At 46.4% G+C, this 27,097-nt stretch overlaps 1 protein-coding gene across 1 annotated transcript in view; it reads right to left on the bottom strand.

Moving 5' to 3' along the window:
- Positions 1–375: 375 nt before the first annotated feature.
- WBSCR17 (Williams-Beuren syndrome chromosome region 17) overlaps positions 376–27,097 on the bottom strand; it is a 371,100-nt gene continuing 344,378 nt past the window's right edge. Inside the window, exons 10-12 of the mRNA XM_004688314.2 lie at positions 22,599–22,694; positions 2,526–2,693; positions 376–1,956 (exon numbers count right to left, since the gene is read on the bottom strand). Of these exons, the coding sequence (XP_004688371.1) occupies positions 1,828–1,956; positions 2,526–2,693; positions 22,599–22,694 (393 nt within the window). The 3' untranslated portion in view covers positions 376–1,827. The remainder of the gene's footprint in view (positions 1,957–2,525; positions 2,694–22,598; positions 22,695–27,097) is intronic.

The following is a 27,097-nucleotide window of genomic DNA, read 5'->3' as shown; positions in this document are numbered from 1 at the left end:
AACTGCGAGGACCCAAGGGCGGAGCTAGCAGGAATTCTGGGATATTTGGGAGATAAATAGGACACTGACTCGGTGTGTCAGCCTAGCCTTAAGGCATTTCATTTACTTTGTATCCCATTCTCTTTACCTGTGCTGTGTCCTACTCCTTTTCCCTTGTGTAAATAAATCTGTTTGTGTGTACCTGCGGTATAACTGAATTGTGAGCGTGGGGGTGAGGCCCCACAGAGAGGCGGCCCAGTGCACTCTGGGCTACCCTGTAACACTTTTACCTTTAACAAGACCTAACTTCTCCAAACTGAAGAAATGCAGAAACTCCCTGGCACTGCCTTCCAATCCCTGGCTTCTGGAGGAACCAAGAAATGAACAAGGCTGCTATGGAATTGCTCACATGTATTTATTTCACAAGAGGGGAGATAGAGTGGGGGTGACCACCAGTAAGATGCCACCAAATGAGACACTGTGAACCCCAAACTTGGCAACTGGGTAGCTACAGGGTTGGATGGGTTCTGGGCAGGGCTTGGCTGGGGCAGCATGAGGGAGAGAGGTGGGAAATGGCAGAGGGACAAGCTTCCTCTGGGGCATCACACGGGGCAAGGCTGGGCCACGTCCTCCTGGCAGAAGACCCAAGGCCAAGCCCCCGAGCTTCTCGGCAGCCTGGACCTGCTCCAGGAGAGCAGTGAGACAGCGCGCCCGAGGCCACGCTTCTGCGTCTACTCTACCACACACTCAGACACACGCAGTCAGACCCACGCTGTGGGTGCCACTCGCACGCGCGCACACATACAAGCGTCTCACACGTGCAATCCCACAGACACACAAACACACACAGGCACACACATCCATATATTAACTCTGATTTATAAGTGCACCCTAACCAGAGGGCAATCGAAAAAAAGTTATTACTCTTCAGAGAGGAATCCACTGCCTTCTCTCCCGCTGGCCAGCAGAGCTGGTGACATGCGTGAGCACAGAGCACCTGGGGGGCCTGGCCCCGTGCTGTGCCGGCTGCGGTCCTCACGCTCCAGGTGGAGGTCCCTGGCTGCTTCCCCTGCACCCCGCCAAAGGCCGGGCTCCCTAGTCCTGGGGTGGGAAGAGCTGCCCGGCCCCGCTCCACTTTGGGGGTTTCTGCAGCTGAGCGCACCGTGGGTGCTCATCCTATTCCTGTCTCCAGCACCCTCCAGACACAGGTAGGAGAGTGGCCCAGGCACCCTGCAGTGATGCCCAGGTGACCATGGATGTGTCAAACCCCTGTCCCCCCAATGCAGGCCAGCTCAGGGGCGGCCCAGAGTCCCCTCGGCCACCTGCTGGAAAGGTTTGGGGGTGGACTGTGAACGGGCATCTGGGTAGAAGCAAACTCGAGGGAAACTGAAACTCAGGGTCTCACTGCCTCCTCTGTGGAGAGGGAGCTAGGATGTGGCTGAGACCCCCACCCAGCTTTGTTGAGGACTGGTGTAGAATTTAGAAGCTGTTACTGCAAAAGATGAGAACGAGGAGGGGACCCTGCCAGCCTCAGTCCTGACAGAGGTGGGGAGACGGCGAGGAGCAGTGGCGGGTTCATTCCTTGGTACCAGGCCCAGGCCTGGCTGCAGAAGACAGCTCCTGGGTTCCCAGAGAAGGGCCGGGGGGCTTTTTCCGGGTGTGTGAGCCTCGTGGCAGTTGGTTGTCTGATGGGGACAAAGTCTCCATCGGGGTGCCTTGTTGCCCTGGAGAAGCCCTGGGAGGTGTCCCAAGCACCTGCTGGCTCCCTGCTGCTCCCCACTGTGTAGCTGGCCCAGAGGACAGCAGACCGGGCCCAGCAGCCAGGTTCTGGGCCCCAGCGTCTCCCCACTACTTGATGAAGTTCTTAATCGTCCACCTCTGTCCCGTGCAGCTACGGAGAATGAGGTCGATACCGGCCAGACCACGGTTCTCCACCTCCAGACAGCGCCCCGTGCCCTTATTCATGATGGCCCCATTCTGGGAGGTGATGGGGTGAAGAGGGGAGACAACACATCCCCAAAAGAAAACACAGAGAGAGAGACAGACAGACAGACAGTGAGAGAGAGAGAGAGAGAGAGAGAGAGAGAGAGAGAGAGACTTAATCACCACAGTGCTTGGCACCCGACCTCTTATGGGAAACAATCTCATCAAAATTTTTTGAGTAGGAGAGGGGCTTTTGGGGCTTCCTCTGGAAACCCTAAAAGTCAGAAAATAAGTTACACTAAGTTTGACTAAGGGAACCAGGTGATGCATGCCAAAGGGGGATGGAGTCACGTGTCAGAAATCCCCGGGTCTATTCCAGCTCTGACTTATTGACCTGCTGGCCACAGGTCCTCAGATACCAGACAATTTGCCCCCCACTCCCATTTTAGGGTTTATCAGTGCAGTCAGCTCAGCACTGCCGCAGGATCAGGAAGACTGTATTGTGTGAAACCCCCACCCCCTGGTGTGGGGCCGCTGCCTGGCCTTGCGGGGAGGCTGTACACTCTGCGTGTCTCTGTGGAGTTCCCCGGGCCTGATCATCTGTGCATGTGCTGCGTACTCACCTGGATAAAGTTCCAGCGCTTGTACAGGCTGCTCTTAACCTTGTCACAGTCAAGAAGCTGGGGCAGCCGACTCTTGGAGTTGTCCACCAAGCAGCGGGTGTCAGGGAGGAGTGTGGTGGTCCCCAGTGCCCCCAGGTGCAGGAAGCCTTCCTTGGTGTAGCGGGCGAGCTGGGGAGAGAGCAGAGCAAAATTTTTTAAAGCATATTCTCATGTTTCAGGTTTCTAACTTTCGGTTCAACAATAGGGAGGAGCAGGAATAAGGGAAAGAAAAAGCAGGATATCTGGTTTCAGCATCCTGGCTCTACTACTGACTGGCTGGGCCACCTTAAAAAAGTTACTAAACCTCTCTGCTTCCCCATTTCTTGTCATTTGCATACTGGGATTAATTAAAGCTACCCTGTTACAAAGAGCCCAAAGAGGCAGTTCAGTGAAGAAAGAACAGACACATTAAACACATTCAATACCATAGATATTAAAACAAATTAAAAAGCTAAACCAAGATAAATAACGAAAAAAAAACCTATTCCCAGTTTTCCAATGTTAGCATAAAATGCACTCGAGGAAGACCAAATTACAAAAAAAGGATTCAAAATATATACTTGGTGTTTTGAAAGTGTCCCTCTCCTTCAACTGATTATTAGAAATCTATCCCAAGGAAATAAATAATCAGCACTGTGAATAAAAGCTTATGTATAGGGTACTTATGGCAACATTACTGATGAAATTATTATTGTAACATTAGTGAAATTATTATTGGAATTACACAATAGCAATTATTACTGAAATTATGTTGCAACAGTCTGATGAAAAAGCAGGAACGCAATGAAGGCAACAGAATCCTGGTATTTGCTTTCTACTCCTTGTATGGCAACAAGCACCAGGAGATTGTGGTAGACTGCAAAAGTGGCCCCATCCTTCACTCTTCCTTCCAGACACCCTGGACAAGATGAATCTCTAGCTATTTCCACCAGGGAGTGGCGCTGACTTCCCATGTCCTGTGTGTTGTTTGGCCTGGTGATGTGCTCTGGCCCACAGAGTGCAGCAGAAGTGACCAGACTAGCCTACCAGCACGTACAGGATACGTCTACCTGAGAGCCCGACTGCCACTGTGGCAGGAAGCTCAGGCTGGCCTGCTGAAGGATGAGGACATAGGGTCTGACCCACAGCTTGAGAAAAATGAACAAGGCCGTCTTAGATCAGTTAGGCTTCCACGGGCCTGCTAGCTGATAGATGCATGACTGCATCCAGCCCAAAGGAGCCAAGCCTGGACCAGGTCACGGAAACCACCAGCTGACCTGCAGCCTTGCCAGAAATAGTACTTCACAGTGTTTTATGCCACTGAATTCTGGGACAGCTGTGGCCATAGCTAGCTGATACGGAGCTGGGGATGCCCGCCAATCCTTCACACCCCTGCCAAGCCAGCCCATGCTGGGTGACTTGTCCCTGTCATGCTGCCTTCTCCGTTGTTTAATATCATATATTCCAACTTTGGACACATGCATTCACCTTCTCTTCTCCTTGAGGGGCAGTGACTGTGCCCAGTTGATGTCATTCCTTGCCCTTAATTCACAAATTAAGGGCTCAAAACATGTTTGTGGATAAGCACTTGGTACATGTGCTGAACGGCCTTAAAAAGGTATCTCCATGTAGTTATTTGCACTCCAGAGCAAGTTTGGGAGTGCCCTCTGTGTGCCCAGCCTGGAGACAGGCTTCAGGGACAGAAGCTGGGCTGTGTTCCCACTGAGAGGCTTCCTGTGCAGGCTGGGGAAGGCAGAATGGGAGGCAAGCCTAACTCTCGCCTCCTGTGGGGTGGGTGTGCTGATCACTTACATACCGCTGGTGCCTAATAAATTAAAAAGTAATATTGCCAGCTGGAAAGTATTGAAGGGTTGCTCTGTATCATTTCTAAGCTTTGTATGGAGAGTAAATAATCCAATGTTCACAACCACCTTGTGAGGTAGGGTCTATGACTCTTCCCATTTTAAAGACAAGGAAAGTGAGGCAGGAAGACATCTGGTCACCTGGATAAGTCCTAATCTCTCTCCTTGGTCATCAGGGACTTGCTGGGTGGCTGCCCTGACCCACCAGTGAGCAGAAGGGCCCCTTCTTGAGAGTCTGGGCATTTCTGGCCAGGGAAGGAGCAAGAAGGTAGCACATTTCAGGGACTTGAGTCCCTTCCCCAGGGATGAGCTTCTTTGTGGGAGTTCTGAGCTCCTCAGAGAGCGCTGCTCTGATTCCAGAAGAGGAATCTGCCTATTCCCCTCTGAAACAGGGACAGGGGGTTTATTAAGTGCCCTTGAGAGAGATGCCGTTAACATGAGCTTTAAACCCAAATTAGTTCCAAATCAGAGTAATTGTTAGAGGCGAAATGGTAAGAAATCAGCAGTCCTCCCCTACCCCTCCCTAAACAATGTCTCCCTGAATATATTTAAATTCACCAAATGCGAAGTGATGAATGACAGCAAGCTGCCTTTATGTTCAGGGGAAAGATATACACAGCTGCTTATTGAAATTATGAATCAATCTATTATCCAGCAGGCAAATGAGCAGCGCTAAGAACATTAATTAACTGAGCATATCTGTGACCCAGATGTTTAAAGAGTGAAGCTAAATGCCACTGGGAGTTAGAGGCTCTCCTTTCTGGGGTCTGTTAGGGTGTGAAAACAATGAGATCCGGGCTGTGGGAACCTGTCAAAGCTGAGCACCAGTCCCAGCAGGCGGGCTCAGGGCAGGCAGGGGCAGGGAGGAGGGACCCGCGAGGTTTCCATTCTGGGGAGAGGCGGTTTTTCCTGCATCACCAGGCCAAGTTCATGGGCTGTGCTGACCGGTCAACGGAAGGGCACTGGAGTCTGAAAGGATGCTGGGGTTAAAGCTGGCCAGCAGATCTCATGTCCACCTCTCCCCACAGGGTGAGTGCAGCCATGGCATCACCCGAACACCCCTTCTGCCCCACTCCTGGCTCAGGAGCTGATACAGGTCTGGTCCACCTCCCCCAGCCACAGACCCCTGACCTTCCAAAGGACCTCTGCTCTCTGTCTTCTGGTGTCTCCAGGGGTTGGCTGCAGCCTCCTCCCTTCCTGGAAATGCTATCCATTGGCCTTCTAGAATGTTCTGATTTCCATGTTCCTAGACCTGTGTTCATTCCATAGTGTTCTTTTTTTCTAGGCCCCATCACTTTCTCTCAAGTCTTTGGGACATGGATCCACACGCTCCAGCACCCTGTTAAAGGCTTCCTGCACATTTTCTTACTCGTTTCCATCTCTGTCCCCCTATTCATGCTGCAAGATGTGTTCTATGTCATTATTTCTCCCTTCTTTTTCATTTATTCAACCTGATAAAGTATAAATATAACCAGACTGTGATGCCAAAAAACACTTCTCTGGCCACGGCTCTGCATACCCCCTGATTTTGCCTGGGATTTCCTCTCTCTTGTTCCTTAATGGCTCCTGCAATTTGACTTCTACCACAGCTACTTTATTAAATTTACTCTCTGAAGGCTATTGTCAACTTCAATTGCTGTATCTTAGACTACGAGTTGGGCACCACAGTGGGCCAGGAGCCATGCTGGCTGTGGGGGATGCAGCCTCTCCTGTTGACACTCCCCACCCCCACTTCCTTGGAGTTTGCCGCTCTCAAGGCTTTTCATGGCATCTTGCATGAACTTGGCCAATTGCACCAATAGTTACTACCTCTAAAACAACATTTTCCCTTGATGCCAGATCGGCGCATCTAACTCTCCACTGACATGCTACATGGAGGTCTCATAGCATTTCAAGTTCATACGACCCAAATCAAATTTATCCTCCACCTTCACCCACACTCATTCAGCAGCTGCTGTGCCTTGGTAAGGCTCAACTCCATGCTCCCCGTGCTTAGACCTTCTGCTTTGGCTTCATTTTTTACCTGCCTCTCCCTCTGACTCCACCCCCCACCCCACCATCAATATTCAGTCCACTAGCAAGCTCTATCCAGTTTCACCTGCAGTTTTTATTTTTTTAAAGATTTATTTACTTATGCATACAGAACCGGTGTACAGACCAGAGGTGGTGAGAGAAGATTCACCAGAGACAGAGCGGGGAGCAGAACAGGCTGACTGATGAAGTACACCACTGAAGGGAGCAGCGGGTGGGTCAGGAGAGGTCTGCCACACCATGTGGGTCACCTCTAGGGCGGGGATCAAACTCATGCTGAAGTGGCTTTAGCTTCTTAGTGCTGTGCTCTAACCCTCTGCGCCACCAGGCAGGGCCTCACCTCCCTATTATGTCCCTGTTCCAAGCCACTTTCATCTTTTGACTGGACTAGTACAATGACCTCCCCTCTTTCCTGCCCAAAATGGGGTGCCTCTCACTTCTTCAATCACAGTCACAGCTCCCTGCCACCCCACTCCCTGGTACACCCCCACAGCCCCGATCTTTCTCTAGACTCTTGGTTTACAAACCTGAGTCACCTTCATCTTCTCCCTTTCCCTCATCCTCATCCGCATCAGTTACAAATCTTATAACTGCTGCCTCTATGGGTATCTTCCTCATATTTGTGTCCTCCAAAAATCCCAGGTGAGACTCTTCTGGGACCTGAACTGCTGCTTTGTAACTGTCGTCCTGCCTCTAGGCCTTCCCAGTCCCAGCTGCCCTTTCCCACCCTTCCCTGCCTCAAGCTTCAATGGCACCCACCACCCACTGTTTTAAGAATAAACTTACCAGGACCTTCCACCATGAGGCCCAATTTACCTTTTCAGGCTTGGGTCTTGCTTTCCTGGTTTATTCTAACAGATGACTTGAGGTTTCTCAAAGACAGCCCACAAGCTTCCCTGGGAGGGGATCCCTTCCCCACCCACAGTTCCACCAAGGCCCCTCACCCCTCTGCCCCAGGGCTTACGTAACTACATAATTTATAAATATGTATTTCCTTGTTACTGAATTTTGCTGTTGTTTTCGGACAGGAGCAGCATCCTACCCATTTTCATATAACGTAATGTCCAAGAAAAGTATCTTACAAAAAGCAATTGCTCTATAAATGTCTTTTGAATCGAATGGGATTATTCCAGGTTTGGCTGCTGGGCCCAAGAGGAGAAATGAACATCATTAGCCACAGTCCTAATGCATTAGGAAAAAAATAAAAACAACCTCTGAGCACAAATATAATTAATTCTCATTTAGGAGAAAAAAGTATTTTCTATTTGAGATGATCTAAGAGGCACACACAACTATTAACCCACATTTGCCAGCCTTGCGGGAAAATTAAAATATGCAGGTTATAGTCGGATAAACAAAAACCCAGCCAAATAACTGTGGAATGACTCTGGAACACAGCAAAATCATTCGGATTGTCAATAAAAACATGGTTTACACTACTTGCAATAAAGTTGATTTGAAAGTCTATCAGGGAGCTCAGAAGGCATGTTACAGAGCCAGCACCAGAGTCAGCTCCCGGGGGCAGGGATGATCCACAGGCCTCCCTCCTTGGTTCCTTCTACTGTCCCGACTGGCCATGCCAATTAAAACAGTATGTTTCCAGGAAATGCACTTGCTACTCCCAATGAATTGAGAGACACATTTATGCCACAAAACCTTGAGTTGCTTTTCCTGCAGAGACAGGCCCAAGAGTGGGCAGATTTGGGGCAGTGCTGATGGGGGTGGGGGGTGTTTCAGTGTCTGGTCTCCAAGCTTGTGTAGTGAGAGCTGGGTACCTCTGGGAGGGTGCCCCTGAGTGTGGGGAGCAGTAGGCGAAGGATGCCAGCTGACCCTTGGATTACATGCTTGGCACTGATTGGTCTCACTCATCCAGGGATTTTTTTGAAAACAGATGATATAAACATATGGCGGTGATACATACAGTAGAATACTGTGCATGTATTTCCTCTTCCTCACAGTGTTCTTACTAGTATTTTCTTTTCTCTAGCTTACTTTATTGCAATAATGCAGTATACCATATATAACACACAAATACGTAGGAGTGGCTGTGTATGTTATTGGTATCACTTATGATCAACAACAGGCTATTAACAGTTATGCTTTGGGGGGAGTCAAAAGGTTTCTACTGCATGGGGGTGGGTGCCCCTAAGATCAATATATATTTTTTCTTTCAACCTAGGAGCTCCCCCTGGCACAGTGGCATCTCCCCCTCGTTTTGTGGATCTCTCTAACCCACTGGTTCCGCCATGCTGACTGTCTCCACCCTCCTGCCTGAGATCACGAGTGTATTGCGGAACTTGTGCCCACCTGTGGCCACCCAGAGCTCACCCCCATGACAACATCTGGCCCCTTCCTTCACAGGCCCACAGCTCACCCTTCAGTCAACCTCTGCAGTCCACCCACAGACCACAGCCTTCTCAGTGGAACAGGTGGACCCCTGGAAGATGCCCTTCCCTGGCATCGTAAGGTACACCAGAAATTGTAGCTCTCGGAAGGGAACAATTGGGCAGGCAGGTCAGTCAATTTCTGTCTTTCTTTTGAAGTGAATTCATAAATTTCTCTCAGAAAAAAAGGAAAAAAGCCTCCCTTTCCACTCCAGTAGTCCATAGTTTGACTCCGGGGAAATTCAGCTTTTGGTACAGTTTGACTCCGGGGAAATTCAGCTTTTGGTACAGTTTTACTCAAATTCACATGACAGAACGCTGTTTTCTGAGGTGACCCTTCAGTGTTGTCTAGATTTTCTACAACACTTTAGGAACATTGTAGAAATGGCTCCTTCCTGTCTAGCCTCTCGTTCCCCTCTGCCTTTAAATGTGCTCCCCACTTCCTGCCTGTCGGTGTCCCCTCAGATTCCCTCCAATTCAAGTGTCCAGAGAACTCTCTCCGGCCTCCCTTTCTTTTGCACCCAGGTGAGTGTCTCTCTCTCCACGCTGTGGGAGTCCTGGCCCAGGGCTGGGTCTTTTGTCCCTGCAGCTAATGCGTGTCTAGCCTCAGCACCTCTGGAGCGGGTGGCCTTGGGCTTTCGCAGCTGGTGAGACCCAGCAAAGTGGAGGCGTCCTGGGGCCATCCTGGCTACCACTCCGCCGCCCTCTGCTCGCATCCAGAGCACCCCTGCCTCTGCTGCTGTCCTCAGCATGGCTGATGAATGGATGTCACCGTCGGCATGGTCACAGCCCACCCCCAACTCACAAAGCCCCAAATGGAACTCATCTTTCGCCCCCCAAACCTGCATCCCTCATCTCAGCCAATGACACCAGCATCTTGCCATCAAACCAGGGCTGGGTGTCACCTGTGCCTCCATCACCCTTTCTTTGATTGTGCCACTAACAATGTTCAGCCATTAGATTTTCAATCCAGTTTGTAAAAACAAAAAGGCCTTTTTATGTCAAATAGTTTTAATCTCACAAAAATGTTGCTAAACTAGCACAGACTTTCTGCATACCTGACACTCAGCCTCCCCTAAAGTCAATATCTTACACCATTGTGGCACAACTGTGAGAGCCAGGGAGTTAGCCCTGGACCAACGCTATCAGCCCGTCGACAGCCCTGGCTGGAATTTTGCCACTTCCCCATTCAGCTCAGTTTTCTCCAAGGAAGTGGGAAAGGGTCGTGGTTGCCTCCATGGTCATGGGTCCGTAGCCTCCACTTGGGGCAGTGCCTCAGTCTTTCCCTGATTTGAATGACTTCGGACTTTTGAGAGAACTGGGCACTTATTTCTGTTATTTTTGCAGAATTTCCCTCATTTTTTTTTCTTGGCCTTTTTCTCATGATCAAGATGAATGTTACAGCTGTAGGTTCTTCGATTTTTTTTAAGATTTACTTATTTATGTATGCATACAAGAGCTTGGGTGTAGACCAGAGGTGCAGGGGATGAGAGGATTCACCAGAGACAGTGGGAACAGAACACAGAGATGGACTGAAATACACTGCTGAGGGGAGCAGCAGATGAGACAGGAGAGGTCTGCTGTGCCATGTGGGTGACCTCCGGGGCCGGGGATCGAACTCTTGCTACTGGTTAGGTTGGTGTCTCTGGGGCTTCTCAACTGTAATGCTACCTTTTTTTCCTTTCATGGGTGATACTTGGAAACTATGCAAATATCTTTTGTTTCAGCCTACTCTCACTCACTGATTTTAGCGTTCACAGATAGTTCTGGACTAGAGCAGTGACTACTGTGCTGATGGTGGCAATTTGCATTTCCCACCTTCCATCTACATTTGTTTCCTGGACTTCCACTCAAAGAAAGAGCTGTCTCCTTTTCCCTCATTTATCTTCATCAGTATGAACTCATGGGTGACAACCTAATATTATTATTTATTTTGTTGCTCAAATAGTTCCAGCATTGGCCACCAGGAGCTCCTTCAGGTGGCTCCTCTATTCTTTTGACAAGTTACTGCACTTCTGAGAATTGCTTTATATATATATATTTAAGATTTATTTAGCTATGAATACAGAACTGGGGTACAGGCCAGAGGTGTAGGAGCAGTGAGAGGATTCACCAGAGACAGAGTGGGGAGCAGATCAGGCAGATCAACGAAGTACACTGCTGAGGGGAGCAGCGGGTGAGACAGGAGAGGTCTGCTGCTCCATGTGGATCACTTCCAGGGCTGGGGATTGAACTCACACTGAAGTGGCTGTGGCTAGCTGGAAGTACTGCATTCTAACCTGTTGTGCCACGGGGGAGAGCCTGAGAACCCACAAGATTTTCCAGGTTCAACTCATTATTTCACTGCTCCCTCCTCAGAATCACCCCAAAGCTGCAACTTAGATGTGTTCATTGTGATAGAGTTCCATTGCTCTAGGCCCCTCCTTCCTGTTTTCCTCCATATTTCTAAAGTTTTACTCTCTCTCTCTATCCATCCATCCATCCTTATGCATATATATTATATAGATATTAAAAAATTTGTCCTGCTCCCTCACATGCAGGATGCCAGGCCAGAATGCAGACTTTCCTTATCTGCAGTTTCTCTCTTAACAGTGAGGTGTCTGTTTCTCATTACCCATACCCCATATACTTGCTTGTTTACACACATACAATAGTTTCAGACTTGTTGCCCAGACCCCCCTGGAAGACAAACTTGTTTACTAGAAAGCAGTATTGACAGTGATAGTTTTTGCTTTGCCATTATAGTATCCAATTTGTCCAAACTGCTCCCAAGTTACTAAGATTACTGCTATTCTTCCTCATTCTTCAATGTGCTGTTATCCATATGTAATACAGGTAGGTTAAGTTTTCACTGCTTGCTTTCTATTTTGGGTGCTCTTCCCTACAGTCTAGTGTTATTTAATTTTTGGCCATCTGAAACACTGCCATTCAAGAGTTGGAACTGTATGGAGACGTATATGGGGAGAGAGGCCTCACTTTCCCCTCAGTCCTCTCATCCTGCTCCCATCTCCACATTATTTCCATCCCAGCCTCACCCTCCCCTCTAAGTAACCAATCTCATTAGTTTCTAATCTGTCTTTCCTGATCTCTTTTGCATTGATGAGCAGCTGACAGTGAATATATTATCATATGTCTTAGATAAGGGTTAGCACTCTCCATGTATTCTTCTGTACTTGATCTTCATTTAAAAACATCAAACTTTCTGTGTCAGTTCACAGAGATGGTCCTTGTTATTTTTCACAGCTGCATAGTATGCCACTCCAGCATCCAGCACTGATGTAATCTTTCCATTACCAGTTCTTTGAGAACTTGAGGTGCTCAATGTTTCTTGAAATACTCAACTTTTCACGGAGTGTCAGGCAGTGCTATTTTAAAAGAACTTTTAGAATATTGTGTAGTGAACTGAATCTTTTGCACAAAGTGGAAACTTTCTAAGGTCCCACTATCATTGCTGTGGACATCATAGTTCATCTAACATGTGCCATGGACACCGTCTCAGTGCTTTACCTTGATTAGCTTGTTTAGCTGACACAACACTGCTATCAAGAACTATTATTACCTATATTTCCATGATGGAGAAATATAGGGAACTTCAGCATCTTGCCCAAGGTCATAGCTAGTATGCAGTGGAGCTAGATTGAGTCAAACATGAGTCATCCAATGGGCTAATAAATGAAAGGAATGATGTGGACCAGCATTTCTCAGAGTACAGGACACTAGTTTCAAAGGATATCAATAGTTGTTATGTTATGTCATGGCTTCTGCCTTCTAAGCCTTCTAAAGAGGCTTCATCCCCAATGGTTCTAGAAAAGCTCAACAGGTTTTCTTTGTCACAAGACTCATCAGGGCTATATACACATTGCTGATATAAAGCATGAGATACACATTGCTGATATAAAGCATGAGATACACATTGCTGATATAAAGCATGAGATACACATTGCTGATATAAAGCATGAGGCTGATTGGTACCCATCCCCTTCTACTCAGCTAGCCCTGTAGGTTGTCCCATGGGGTACAGCTCCTCTCTTCATCTGGAGACTCACTTATTTTCAAAGCCACTAAGGTTGGCCAGGCCTGTTACTGAATATTCAACTGTTAGCACTTGGGAGGATCTCCCTTTTGGTGGCCTGGCTGAGCTCCCAGATTATAACACTTAGGCTTTGAAAACTTGACTTTGTCATTTCTGTATACTTGGGTAAGTCATTTTCCCTCTACAGGCCTCAGCTCTCTAGTTTGTAAAGCAGAGATGTAACAGCTCTCTCACCTCTATGCTACTATTGTCCAGTGAAATCATACACTTAAAACACCGACAACGATTTCTGACTAACATAATGGTAGTGGATTTCTACTCCTTTCCTGGTCAGGCTTTTCTCTCTCAAAGAATGTACCTTTTGCAATACTTAGTGACATTTCTGGGAGAAAGGGGATATATGGTGCATTGTAGGTCTGTTGAACACAGAACACACAGAAAGGAAATTCCTCTTCACTTCACCATGGAAGAATTAACATCAGGGTAGAATATGCATGAACTGTCATTTCCTGATTCATTCTCAGTAAGAACAAGGGACCAAAGATCATCCCCATCAAGGATGCCCAGGCCAGGTCCTGGTGGACCTTCTGATGGCAGGAACCTTTTCCATAACAAAGTGTGCTGTGACAAACTCAGGAGTGCTGAGGGGCACTGGCCATACTGTCCTCAAGTTGACCTCTCCTGTTCATGGCCTGAGCCCCTACTGAAGTGAGGGGTACTGACCCAAGCAGAGAGTCCATGTCCTTATGCACTAAGCTTTCCTGCAAGGCTTCCTATACATCGCCTTCCAGATTTGGCTGGTTGACATTTATATCTTCATGATATAAAGATTCCTGCAGCAATCTCACATGAGCCTACTACTTCTTTGGGAGTAGCCCCAGACTATCAGATGATTGCCAGAGGTTACTTGTTAGCAGGTCCCATCACTGCTCAGCTCCTGAAGCTGTGGGAAGTAACTCTAAAGTGCAGCACTTCAAGAAGGGGGCTGGAGATGACACCACCCCACCAAAAGGCAGCTTGGAAAAGGCCTTCACACCTTTCTAGAACCAGCATCAGGATAGCCACGGCACTCTTGGTGGTCCCCAATGGAAGGCCAGTAAGTTGTCTGGTAGTAGAACTTCCTGTTACCACTAGCTCCTCAGTCAGATGGGTAGACTAGTAGTCTAGGATATTTTGTGACCCGTATTTTGTCTTTCTCTGGTCTCTGTCATTGGGAATCCAGGCCTTGGGCTCCATATCCCTTCTCGATGTGTCTAAAGCCCACCAGCTCTAACTCTTCAGGATTTGGTCTTAATTCTAACTGCCCACATTCTTAGACCCTCTCAATTTCAAACTAGGGATGTCGATAATAATCATCCCATAGACACTGCTGATTCAAAGAGAGATTGCAACTCTGCACTGAAAGGTCAAGGGACCAGGCTACTGGAAAGCTTGGCCCGGAGGGCCCTGGGAGCAGGGGCGCCTCAGCCCTTCAGAGCAGCAGGCTCTCCTGCCCCATCTTGTTCTTCTGGAGCAGTGGTGGTGTTTTTATTAATTCTATGATACGAAAACAACCTAAGAACCCAACATATTTCTTTGGGGAAAAAAATTGCTAAAAGCTTACCTCAGAAATAATAACGGTTGTTTTAGGGCAGTAGGATTATAGATGATTTAAATTTGTATTTTTCAAACTCACTGTACTGCTGTTGCGTCTTAGTGAAAAGGAAAAAAGATTAGCAGTGACTTTCTTTGAATTTAACAGCTCTGGGCAAGTAGGAATTCAGTTGATAATGTGGTCACCACCTTATTTTTCAGCCTGAGTTCCTTATTCCAAGTGTAACATTAACATGAATATTTTGCCTGGACCACTTTTTGTGTCTGGACAAAAATCAACTGAACTTCTAAGGAGATAGAATACTTTTAACTAAGAATCTCTACTGGGAAACAATATATGATTGTAATTCTGATTTTCTGGGAAGAATAGCTCATCAATCCCTTCTGGCAAGAAAGAAAAAGTACAATAATTCCTCTTTAACCTGAAGTCCTCCTTAAACAAGACCAAATACACTTACTCTCACATGCCACTTAGGAAATCAAGCATTCCTACTCCCTTTATGTGGTCTTCCATGAGATCTACGTGTCAGTGCTAATTAGAGAGAGACCGGGGATTGGAAACAGAAGATGGCAGAGAAAGAGACTGAGGCCCCTAAACCCTTATGAGAGTCTCGGATAGCAGGGAGAAAGTTGCCCTCTTCTCCATGGAGGATGGGTGTGAGGGTTGCAGCTGTGGCCTGGCCTGGACAGCGGCAGGTGGAGTGGGGGAGGGCAGGAATGAACAACCCTGGAATAATAATAATCAGAAACAGCTTGAATATTTTGTGAGACAAGCCAGAGCAAGAGAAAAAAGGTCCTTCATATTCCTGCCGCCTGTAACAAAGTCAAACAAATTTCTAAGTGCCACACTAGCATGTGGAAGGAAGTGTCTTGTTTTTTCAAATATTGTATGAATCCAGAAATGGAAATGTACAGTAGAGAAACTGGGTCGCATTTCTGTTGTGTAAAACGGTGCTAGTATTTTCACACCCGAAATCTATCCTCTCCACTTTGTGAGTGGTAGATTACTCCAGTCTAAAAAAGTACCTACCCTCACTTCTCCCAAAGAACTTAAATGCCCTGCTTTGACCTCATGTGCTTTCCAGGAATCACTCTTGCACATGGAAAGGAATGACTGGATTAGCTACTAAGAAATAAGAGAGGTCTGCTCCCGGAATCACGGCGCTGCTTTCTGGGACAGTCATCTTTCCCAAGCGTTGATACCAACGTGCTCCCAGTGGCTGCGTGTCTGAGCCCCAGCACTTAAAAGACTTTATTTGGAAGCCAGGAGACTGCTGGATGTCATTAATGCTGGCGTTTTCTGAGTGCCTTCCACATGCTAATAGCTCGCCAGGGCCCTGTCACTCCATTGGGGCACGCGCGTCTTATTGGCATCATGCATCATCGTGACAAGGTGTTTGGATGATGTATTACTTAAAAAATGAAGCCATCAAAGAATAAATACTAGATCAGATTAAATTTAATTACGGAATAAAAGAATTCTCATCTGTCATTCTGGTGATAAATTAACTGAGGGAAAAAAGAAATCTTCTAGGTAGAAGGGAGAAAGGAAAAGTAGAAGGAATTGGCAGATGGGATAGAGAGTCTGGTACTGCCCCTGAACCCAACCAATCACCGAAGTTCCAGGAACGGAGCTCACAAACTTCGAACGCTCTCCACGGTGCACAGTTAGTCTTACCAGCCTCCAGCCCTGAGAGTGGCTGTTTGAAAAAGCGGTCCTTGAAGTCCCCAGGGTACCTGCCGGGTGCAGTTGGTGTCTGGCCCCTGAGCTGAGCCGCAGGGTTTACATTGGCACATGCACAGTTGCATAGGTGTGGCCCAGCGCTGGCCCCTTCAGCTGGTGTGTGAGGTTGATGTGTACACAAGCACGTGGGGTGGAGAGCAGGGTAACCCCCAAAGGTTGGGAGACAGTGCTGGGGAGCAGCAGAACTGCTCTCCACCTGGATTGTGATGTGGTGATTTGACCCTACATGTTGTGTCAAAACGATATCTTAAAGAGAGTGAATTTCATCTTACAGATGAGAAAAACAACCCCGATTATAAAAAACTGAAATAGTATTATAGATTAAAAAACAACTGAGACTGAGAATTAGGGATTCCCCCGGTCTATCCTAGGCAAACAGGACATGTCACCATGAGTCTGACACAGTGTTGTGCATGACTGACGCTCAACAAACCATTGAGTGGGGGGAAAGTTCTGGAATGACTGCGAACAGGTAGATTCCTAAGGCCACCTCCAGGAGGTCTGGAGTCGGAATCAGAATTTTTGTAACAAGGCCCACAGTTCTGTGTGTGGATCAAGGTGAGCTGCTGTGGGGGGCATCCTGGCCCTTCATCCTGGAACACAGGCTCCTAATACTCTGCTCCTGTTGGCTGACCCTGCCAGGCACCTCAGTCTGCTCTGCATCATCCCACACATGCCTTCCCCATCTCCACCCCCATCCTCACCCTTTGCCCTGCATTCCATTTACCATGCACTGTCTCTGCGCTCACTCAGCATTTCTACGTGTCTTGCTGTGGGCTCGAAGACACGTGGGGGTGCAAGAATATGAGAGATGCCCCCTGACTGCTCCATATGGCACTGCAGGGTATACAAGACCAGGCGCCAAGGACTTGGGTTTGAGAACTGGTACTACCTGAACCTCAATATTCTCATCAGTAAAGGAGGGAGGGGCCCTGCTCAATGTGTTTAGCGGCAGCACTTGGGCTCCTGTGTCATTGCAGCCAGGGCTCAGGCTCAAGTGCTCAGAGCTGTGCCAGGTGGGCCCTAAGCACAGCGCTCTGGCCACAGCCCACAGTGTGCTGCACCTCTGGAGGGAGCTGAGGGCATTCTGGGAGCCCCAGAGCTATCAGAAGTGTCAGAGTCATGGCAGATGCTGGGGTGGCCCTGGAGGAGGAAGTCCTAACCACATCTCCCTCCTTGACCTCTGCCCTCAAGGGAAGTGAAGGTGGGTGTGAGGAGGGTGGACAGGCTGGGCTGGGAGAGACAGCAGGAAGGGGCTGGCAGAGGAGGGCTGTGCCATAGTGAGGCCCCTGTGGAGTTTCCTATGGCTGCTCCAGTTTGGGGACCCACCTGACCTGGCCCAGGACAGCAGCAGCCTGCAGTCAGGTAGGGTGCTGAGCGTCCCCTTAGACAAGACCTCCTGGTCTACCTAGGTTCAAGCTGACACCAAAGGCTGACACTTCATCCCCAATCTCCTATTTTTAACTAAAACTTATGCTCAAAAAAGAAACTGATGTTTATTGAATACAAATTAGTAACCAGATGAGAGTAGGCTGGTCAGTAGCTCACTGATAGACAGAAGCTTGCCAGTGAGCAGGCTCTCTGAGTGGTTGGGAACCATTTCCATCTTGTTGACAAACACATGTTGCAAGATAGGAAATTACCCTCCTTAGTGCCCATTTTATCTCTGCTTAATTGCTGCTTGATAATAAATTACAACATAGAATCCATTAATTAAGCTAACAATGTCCGTGGAACACCAGTTCCTTCTTCTGGGAGTTGCCTTGTTACAGGAGCTTTGATTCTGTCTCTGTTTGCCCACAGCACTTTATGAGCAGTTTAAGACGATGCCAACGCACGTGACCAGTGGGAAAATGACTCTGAGTGTGGGGGAGCAACTCTGGGAAGGGGAGCGGAATCTCTTGATGAGCCAGGGAGGGGCGACCTGGCAGCTGGAGAGAAGTACCCAGGGAGCACGCTAATTCAGAACATGTGGTAGCACAGAAAACAACATTAGCTTTGCTTTTAAAAAATCAGCAGATGGAAAACAACCATGGCCTGCTTTTAGGTATTCATCCAAGATTTAGGGGGTGCAACGAGCAGTCTAATTTGGTTTGCCATTCCACAATCAACTAGAGAGTAGGAGTATTCATTTGGAAAAGTCCTACATGCAGGTGAAACCAAGGAAAGAGAAAATCCAGTTATTTTCCTGACAAAGGCCCATGCTCTAGATAGTGAATGTCTCTAAGCTCCTAGCAAGAGAGGATAACTTGGTGGAGCAATGGGTACCCCAAGGGCAGTCGAGGGTTCTTTGAGTAGCCAGGCATGGCGGGAGGGCAGGGGGCCCCTGAGTGAGGTAGGAGGAGGTGGCCACAGGAGGTGGCCACAGAAGAAAGGAACTGCCTCGATGTGCTGGTCCTCATCTGAGAACTTCCCAAGCGGCTCAGAAACTCTTCTCCTGAAACACCCAGGTGAAAAACACTCACTATGGAGTCACATGCAGAAGCCCTCAGCATTCTGGGAGGAGGGCATGAGACCATGTTTACTCCCTTACTCATTCACAGAACTTGGCTTCACAGTCCATTTACAATTTAGCAAATATCTAAATGTGAGAGTGTCTATTGTGTCGTGGCTTATATACACTCAAATGGCATCTGTGCAGAAGACTTCAGAAAGACCTGGGGATTATTTTGTTCTTCTAAATCTACCTCTGGTCTTTCCCAAAATGGTGGCCAGGCACTCAGGGTGAAGTGGAGTTCCCCAGGGTGCAGTTTCCACGCTCCTGCTACCTGCACCAGTGACGGCAGGTGTCACAGGGAGAGGACATCTGGGGGACAGGGCTGCTGCCGCTGGGTGTCTCTGCCTTCCTGGTCAGCGGCACTGTGTCCCACTTTTCCTCTTCTGCACCTTGCCCAAGACGTTAGATCTTCTGTGTCTCACAGTGGGGTTTGGCCCCAAGAGCCTTATCATAAGATGAAAATACTGTAGGTGGAAAATGCACTTCATACACCTAACCAGCTGAGCTTCGTAGCTAAGCCCGCCTTGCAGGAGCTCAGAACACATAGATTAACCTACAGATGGGTGAAATGATCTCATGCAATGCCCATTTTACAACCAAGTGCTAACTATCTTGTGCCATGTATTGAATACTGTACTGAAGGTGAAGGCAGTCTGGAGAGTTGCTTGTTTACCCTCATAGCATCACTGCAGCTCCCTGCCACTGCCCAGTGGGTCAGCAGCACAAGAGTACAGGATGGTGCCTTGCTGCAAATCTGAGAAAAGAATAAAATTCAAAGTGCAGTTTCTGTTGCGTTGGCATTGCGTTTGCACATCCTAAAGTCAAATAATCTAACTGAACCAACGAAGTCAGGATCCTCTAGCTGGGTGGGCCCCTGGCTGGTGGTAAGGCATGTGCCAAGAGGCAGCTTCTCCAAGAGGCAGCTTCTTTAATGGCTAAGTTCATTATTCCTTGCGGGGCCCAGCCACCCATGTCCATTTCCCAGTGATCAAGGTTTCACTCCTCAGTCCCTGAGAGGGAAAACGGATGGGGAGCAGTAGCTGCTGAAGGTTCATTTGTCCTCACAGCATCCATCCTTCCCCGACATGTCTCGGGAGCAGCTGAGCCCAGTGTGAACTTCCTCTCACGTGAAGCCTGCCAGAGATCCCTAGGGCCTTCAGGGTTTCTCCAAGCCAGCACTTCCTGGGAGATCTTGTTAGTAGTCCAGAATTTAAGAGCCTACTCCTGACTCAGCAACCTGAGGGTGGGGCCCAGTAGCTGGTGCTTTCAGAAGACTTCCAGAAGATTCTGCTGCACACTGAAGTGTGAGAACCAGTGTGTTGGAGCATGCTGTCAGGCCTTTTGAGATCAAGATCTGCGTCTCTACCCCTCTCCTTCATCTCTCAGCTTGCCCTTCCCTCTGGTATCCTTAGTCCACACTAAGTGGCCACTGCCTGTTGCCCAGCACCAGCACCCCGGGTAATTTTGCTGTTTTCATACTTAAAAAGCTATAGGTTTCCTGCCTATTTTTAAATTTTTTTTAAAAAGATTTATTAATTTATGCATATAGTACTAGGGTACAGGCCAGAGGTGCAGGGGTGGTAGGAGGATTCACCACAGACAGAACAGGGAGCAGAACAGGCAGGCTGATGAAGTGCACTGCTGAGGGGAGCAGCGGGCCATGTGGGTCACCTCCAGGGCAGGGATGGGGCTCTCACCAAAGCAGCGCCAAAGCGGCTATGGATAGCTTGCAGTGCTGCGCTTTAACCCACTGCGACACAACCCACTGCGACACCAGGGAGCGCCGGTTTCCTGCCTCTTTTCTCATCTTTCCCCCTCAAAAGTAAACCACTTGAGAGCAGGGACTCCATCTTATCAGCCACCTACACAGCTGTGACTAGCATCTGCAGTAGGTGCTCAAGATGTGTTTGCTGAGGGAGTAAGGCAATGAATGGATGACAACACTCACTGGATTCTGATGATGGAACCTTCAGGAAGAGCAGCAGGTCTAGGTTCCCCAGTGATTCTCCTGCTCCCCACAGGCACTTTTAGCCAACTGTATGTGATGGTAGGACTCAGACAACAGTCTTGAATTAAGTAGATTAGACTTAAATTTAAAATGTTGCAGCATGCCAGAGGGCCTGAGTTTTGCTCACAGGCAACCGCCCTTCTGCGTGTCGTCGGCCTCATGCTGACTGCTACCTCTGTGAGGACTACAGGTGTCAGGATTCTACTTTCTGGCAATGCGACTTCACCTTCAGAGTACTGTCACAGACTGAAGGCAGGCTGCGGGTCTACAACACAAGAAGACCCTGTGGTGTAGCAGAGGAGGCATGAACTCTCTTCCCAAGTAATGGCTTATTGAGAAAGCAAAGCCATGATGAACAGCCAAAATTCACCAGCCTTTATGAATGCATGTGTTTATATGTGTGTGTGTGTGTGATTGATGACCGTGAATTTGCATGTGACCATGTGTATTACACACCTAAAGGGACTTACAGGGCATTTTCCAGTGTCTTCCTCTTACCGATGAACACACTGAGACCCAGAGAGAATTCTTTGTCTAGTTTAGAACCAATCATCTAGGTGTTATTCTGGAATGGAATATAAATATTTTCCCAATTTATAGCTTGCCTCCTATTACTATTGATTGACATAACATTGATTAAAATTTCTGTAAATGTCAAGTCTGATGACATTTTTACATATATTTTCTCCCATTCTTACAGAATTTCTGTTAGCTCAGCGCATGCACTCACATTTGCACAGAAACATCCATAAACTGTGGCTAGAACACAGTTGGTAATGGAAATTCATTGACCAGCCTCTATTTTTACTTTGCTGGTTGATCGTTTTACGCTCTTTTTTAACTTATCATTTGTGTCTTCCATGAAGCCAAGAACCCATGTGCTGAGGTGTGCCTGCAAGCGTGTTCTTTCTTCCCTGCCAGCATGTGGCTTGTCACAGCACTTACAGACCTGCTTATACACATACCAACCTGGCTGTGGCTTTTTCAGGAAGGACAAATCAACACATTCTCATAAGGGAATCCATTATTATTTTCTTGAAGTTGTAAGTAGGCTCCCTTGGTTGTAACCACAACATTTACACAAGTGATATGTATTTGCTTGTTAGCAAATGCCTCTGAATTTCATTCACATTTTCTCTGGAAATGTGTCAATTGATTCTCTTAATCTGTGTGCTGGTACAATGACTTGTGACTTTCTCCTTAATTCCTATAGAGAAACAACCAGAAATCTCCCCACAGCTTGTCAAAATGTCAGAACAGATAACAACTACTGAAACCAAAGCCACATTGACCCTGGTTTCCTAGACAACACACACACACACACACAAATCTAACTTTTTTTGAGACTTGCTTTCACAGACACAGCAGAGCACAGACAGTTATCTGTAGATGATATAACTTAAGCATGTGCAGAGAATGACCTTAAAACTGAGAGACTGCTGAGGTGGAAACAAAAATAATAGAGGCAATGGGTCCATCAGAAGAATTTCAAAACTCCTATTACCTGAATCAAAATCTTCATTCCTCTCTATGTATAAACTGCACTGCAAGTAACTATAAGAATCAACTGCAGCCAAATCCACATTCCTTTGGCCCAACCTACTTTTCAGCCAATACAATTTAACTTCTTTGTTCTCAACCTTGCTCTCTACAATAAATAGAAACCCCTGTTCCTTCCTTGAAGGGAAGGCAAATTTGAGTTTTTCTCCTGCCTCCCTGCCTGACTTGCTGTAAAGCTTTCTCTTTTCAAAACTTGATGTCCTGGTAATTGGTTTCTATGCACATCTGGTAGGAAGCCCGTTTTGAACACTACAAAGTGGAGGATAGCAGAAGCTAGAAAATCCCCATAACCCCCCTGCAGGTTGGTAGAATGCTTCCCTTCCTGGTTAGAGGTGGTGCTTACCTGGGGCCCCCAGCCATGGCATGGGTACAATATTGCCGTATGGTTTTCCAATGGTCCCTGGTCCAGGCAGACGTCTTTTGCCTTGTTGTTGCGAAGCTGCAGGAAAATATCACTCATCAGAGCTTGTCTAAGGAGGTGATGCTGCCTCACCATCATTCCACCATGCCTTGGTTCTGACTATTCTCCATTCCCTTTAAGTAAGGTTCTAGACTCAAATCTGCAAGGCAATCACTTAATCAAGACATCACATTTCAGACAAAGTCCTCACATGGACAATCTAGGCACTAGCCCTTCGCCTGTGACGTCCTCCCGTTCCCCCCTCTCCTGCCCACCCCACACCTAGTTTCCCCATCCCCAACACAAAAGAGGCTCTTAGGGCACTTTTGGAAATAGAAACACTGGTTACCCACTGGTTATCCTAAGTGGGTGATAGTACCGACACTGGTTTTTAACACTCCTGGGAATCACGGTTTTTCGTGTTTCAGATCATTACTGGTAAAGAGGCATGAAAAGCACAAATTCTGTCATCATAAAAAGTTCTAGCAATATTCATCAATACATTCAGAGACTATTATGAGTATCAGGCTGCAGCTGCCCTACCCAATATGTGGGAGCCTGTCCCTTGTCCGGTTAAGTGTTGGTGTGTGTCTGTGGAGGTATAGACAAAAGTCCCCCAGGTAAAACCCCTAAATCTAGACCGATCTCTTTGGAAGCCTGCAGTAAGTGACCTGCTTTGATCTTGAGATGCACTGTGAGTCTGTTAGTGTCCATCCCACCTACAGTCTGCAATCTCAACCAACACTGTTGTTCTTCCCCATATGCCTCTAGTCCCTTTCAGCTGTTCTCCATGGAGACCAAACTAACCAGAAATAAATCAAGAAGAGAGACTTCTGTGTACCTAAACTGTGTCTAGGCTCAGACAACTGAGAATATATTTAATGACTTCTTTTTTCAGATTACAAAAAATAATACCAACTCAGTGAGGTATTTTGGAAAACAGAAGAAAATAACAATCTCTCACAATCATGTCACACAGTTACTTTTTTCCCAATTTTCCAACAATTTAGTCTTCTTCAATTTTGACTGTGATGAGTAACTTTATACATTTGTTCACATTTAATATTTTCTTCAGAGTAGAATCCTGTAACTGGAATTAATTAGAGTATCAAAAAGTATCCAGGGAATAGTCAGGAGCCTGCCCAACTGGCTCTTGAAAACTTTAGCATAATTTATATTCCCATTCACAAGGTATGAGAATACTTAGTTGGAGTTTCAGCATTTAAAATTGTGCTGGTCAAATTGGAGAAACTACCATTTACAAGATGAGTAACTTCTCAGGGGTTCTGTTTTACAGCATAGTGATTATAGCTAATCATATTTTGTAATATACTTGTTAGTATAGATCTTAAGTGTTCTCACCAAAAGAAAGAGAGAAAAGAGGGAAGGAGGGAAGGGAGGGAGAGAGGGATGGAAGAAGTGAGGGAGGGAGGGAGGGAGGAAGCAATTATATGATGTGATGGAGACATCAGTTAATGCTATGCTGATCATCATTGTGGAATATATTTGTATCAAATAAGTATATTGTATAACTTTGGCTTATATAATGTTAGCTGTCAACTATGTCTTATAGTTAACATAATGTATATCTCAACTAAGTCTGCGGGTGGGGTGAAGAGCACTAGCTCTCTCTTGTAGAAAAAAATTCTACAAACAATGGTAAAGCCAAGATACTGAAAAATTTTTGAGAGGGGTAAGGGAAGAGATGAGCCAGTGTATTGGAAAAAAACAAGAATTCTATTGGAAAGTTCCTATCTTTGGTTATTTTATGAATGTTTTAGGGAAATTCTTAGTTGCCAGTGTTTTCAATGGTACCAGGGCTAATTACACAGAAAACCCCAGTTAACTTTGATTTGAAAACTAATTCAAATGAGTTAGATTTTGGAAGTGATGAAATTTTAGAAAGAGCTTTAACCAATATATTTTGCTTATATTTTCCTTTTCACGTATACACACGGACACTATGAAAAAAGTGTTTCTCCCTTCCTTCCCTCCCTTTGGTGAGAACAAATCTTTTAAAATGAGCATTAAATACAAGTTGTATGTGATAACAAAAAATTATTACTGTAGGAAGTGAAGAAGGATATTTTGTTTTTATAAATTTATGAGGTCCCAAGTGGTTTTATTATATATTTATAAGAGCTCTTTAGAAATTAAGGATATTAATGGTTCCATGGTATATTTGTTTCATGTAATGATTTCTTAATTCTAGACTTTAAATTTTCTTTCTAATGTTTACGCAAATCAAACCTATCATTGTATCATTGAGTAATTATTTGTTTGCTTAAACTCAAATTTTAGATACTTTGGAGGGAAACAGATATTTTACTTTTTACAAGTCTTAGTTGCAAAAAAAAAAACCAAAAACCCTCCTCCCCACCCACCCCCCCTTTTTTTTTTTGGAGTAATGGCTCCAGGTCTGTCAAAAGATGCAATCATTGAGTAGCTTACAGAGGGTCTGGTAAGTCCTGGCATTGTGCTGAGTTTAACAAACACAAAGAGAAGACTATACCTGCCCTGAGTAATTCATGGTCTGGAGAAACAGAAACAGACATGGCAAGGGCTGATTCAATGCCTGCATTGTGAGAGAGCAGCAAGAAGTAAGTCCCACCCAGGCTGAGGGATTCAGAGTTTAACAAGGGCTGACTCCTGGGCTGTTTGGAAGGGCTCTTCTACTTTTCACATGGACTTTTGCTTCACATCGTTACACTATACATGTAAGCCTCATGCATGCTGTATTTGTGGTGTATTTCACAGAGTGATGCTTAAGGAGAGAAAAGATGAGTAAAAGTGAAGCAGGGACCTGGGACAATTCAGCCTGCCATAGAATTCTCAGCAAAAGAGCTGGCCCAGTGTTTTCCTGTCACCTGAGGAAAGGCGATACCTTCCACATGAAAGTGTCAAGACATAAAGCCTCTGCCTGGTTCTCTTAGATTACGTTATGACATTCCAGTCCACAGAGATGAACAAAAATTGAATAATTAAAGAAAAGTGACTGACTAGCTAATTGGGCCCAAGCTCCATCCAACACGGTTGCAGGATTAGGCAGAAATGCTGGGGCTGACTCCCGCTCAGAGGGTCCTGTCTCCCTTTGGCACTGGGCTGGTTCTGGGTGTGGTGAATAAAACTAGCAGACAATGGTGAATTTTGTCACCTAGCTGAATTTGTTTAAAAAGTTGTTCTCAAGGCCCTTCCTGGTGGCGCAGTGGGTTGGAGCACAGCACTGCAAACTGGCCACAGTGGCTTCAGTGCGAGTTCGATCCCCACCGTGGAGGTGACCCACATGGTGCAATAGCCCTCTCCTGACCCACCCACTGCTTCCCTCAGCAGTGTACTTCATCATTCTGCCTGTTCTGCTCCCCACTCTGTCTCTGGTGAATCCTCTCACTGCCCCTCCTCTCTGGCCTGTACCCCAGTCCTGTATGCATAAATAAATAAAATCTTTGGATAATAAAATAAAAAATAACCTCTTTAAAAAAAGTTGTTTTTAAAGAAGAGATGCCATATAAATAAAGCATAATTAGTTTTGGGGTCTACAATCCAGATCATACTAATAAAAGCTGAAGAGTTGATGAAGAGATGAGGAAAAAGATTGTTCATCCTTGTATTACATTCTGCTTGACTCTACATGTGAGAAGCTCACAGGTTAATGGTTAAAACTTCAGTTGCCATAATGTACTGAAGAATGAGACATCCACATGCCACATGGGTAAAGAGCTTTTTAAAAGCCATAAACAATGCTAGCTGAAAGAGGAGGGGGAAAAAACAAGAAACACAGACTCCAGGAATATTCATTGGCTTGGGTAAAAACTCTCAAACAGTGAAAAATGAAGATAACAAACTGCTTTATAGTGGGATATTCACTCTTTTCCCACTGTTTTGGGGTCTGGGTGTGGTGAAAAGCACACTTAGTTTGACAAGTGTCAAAACCAGCATAGTTAAATATTGGTACTTTGTTACCACACTGAATTAGGTCTTCACTGAATGCTGTATTCCAGCTGAAACCTATCTCAGGGTATGGGTGAAGTCAGCCAGCAGAGAAAGGACCATGGAAGTAAATGCCCTCACATGCCATTGTTGATCATAGCTGGGAATATGGAATAAATTTTGTTTTCATCTTCATATTTGTTATAGAATCTATGCATTGAATGTAGTATCTGATGAAGAACATTAACAAAAAATCAAAAAACAGAAGGCTTCTCTCCCCCAAGAACCCGACTATGACGCCTCTTTTACTCGTAAGGGCATCCTGATTAATGCTCATCTCTAGAGACATCATTGCCTCTGTAAAGGCAGACCCTGGAGCTGTGCAGTGCATGCCCTGTGGAGCTGTGTGCTGCCCAATGTCTAGTATTTTCCCATTTTAACTCTTTTATCTATCTATCTATCTATCTATCTATCTATCTATCTATCTATCTATCTATCTATCTATCTATCTATCT

The sequence above is a fragment of the Condylura cristata genome, unplaced genomic scaffold, assembly GCF_000260355.1.
Source record: "Condylura cristata isolate star-nosed mole 26May11 unplaced genomic scaffold, ConCri1.0 scaffold00024, whole genome shotgun sequence".
Taxonomy (NCBI): Eukaryota; Metazoa; Chordata; class Mammalia; order Eulipotyphla; family Talpidae; genus Condylura; species Condylura cristata.
This window is presented reverse-complemented; position numbering and strand designations above follow the sequence as displayed.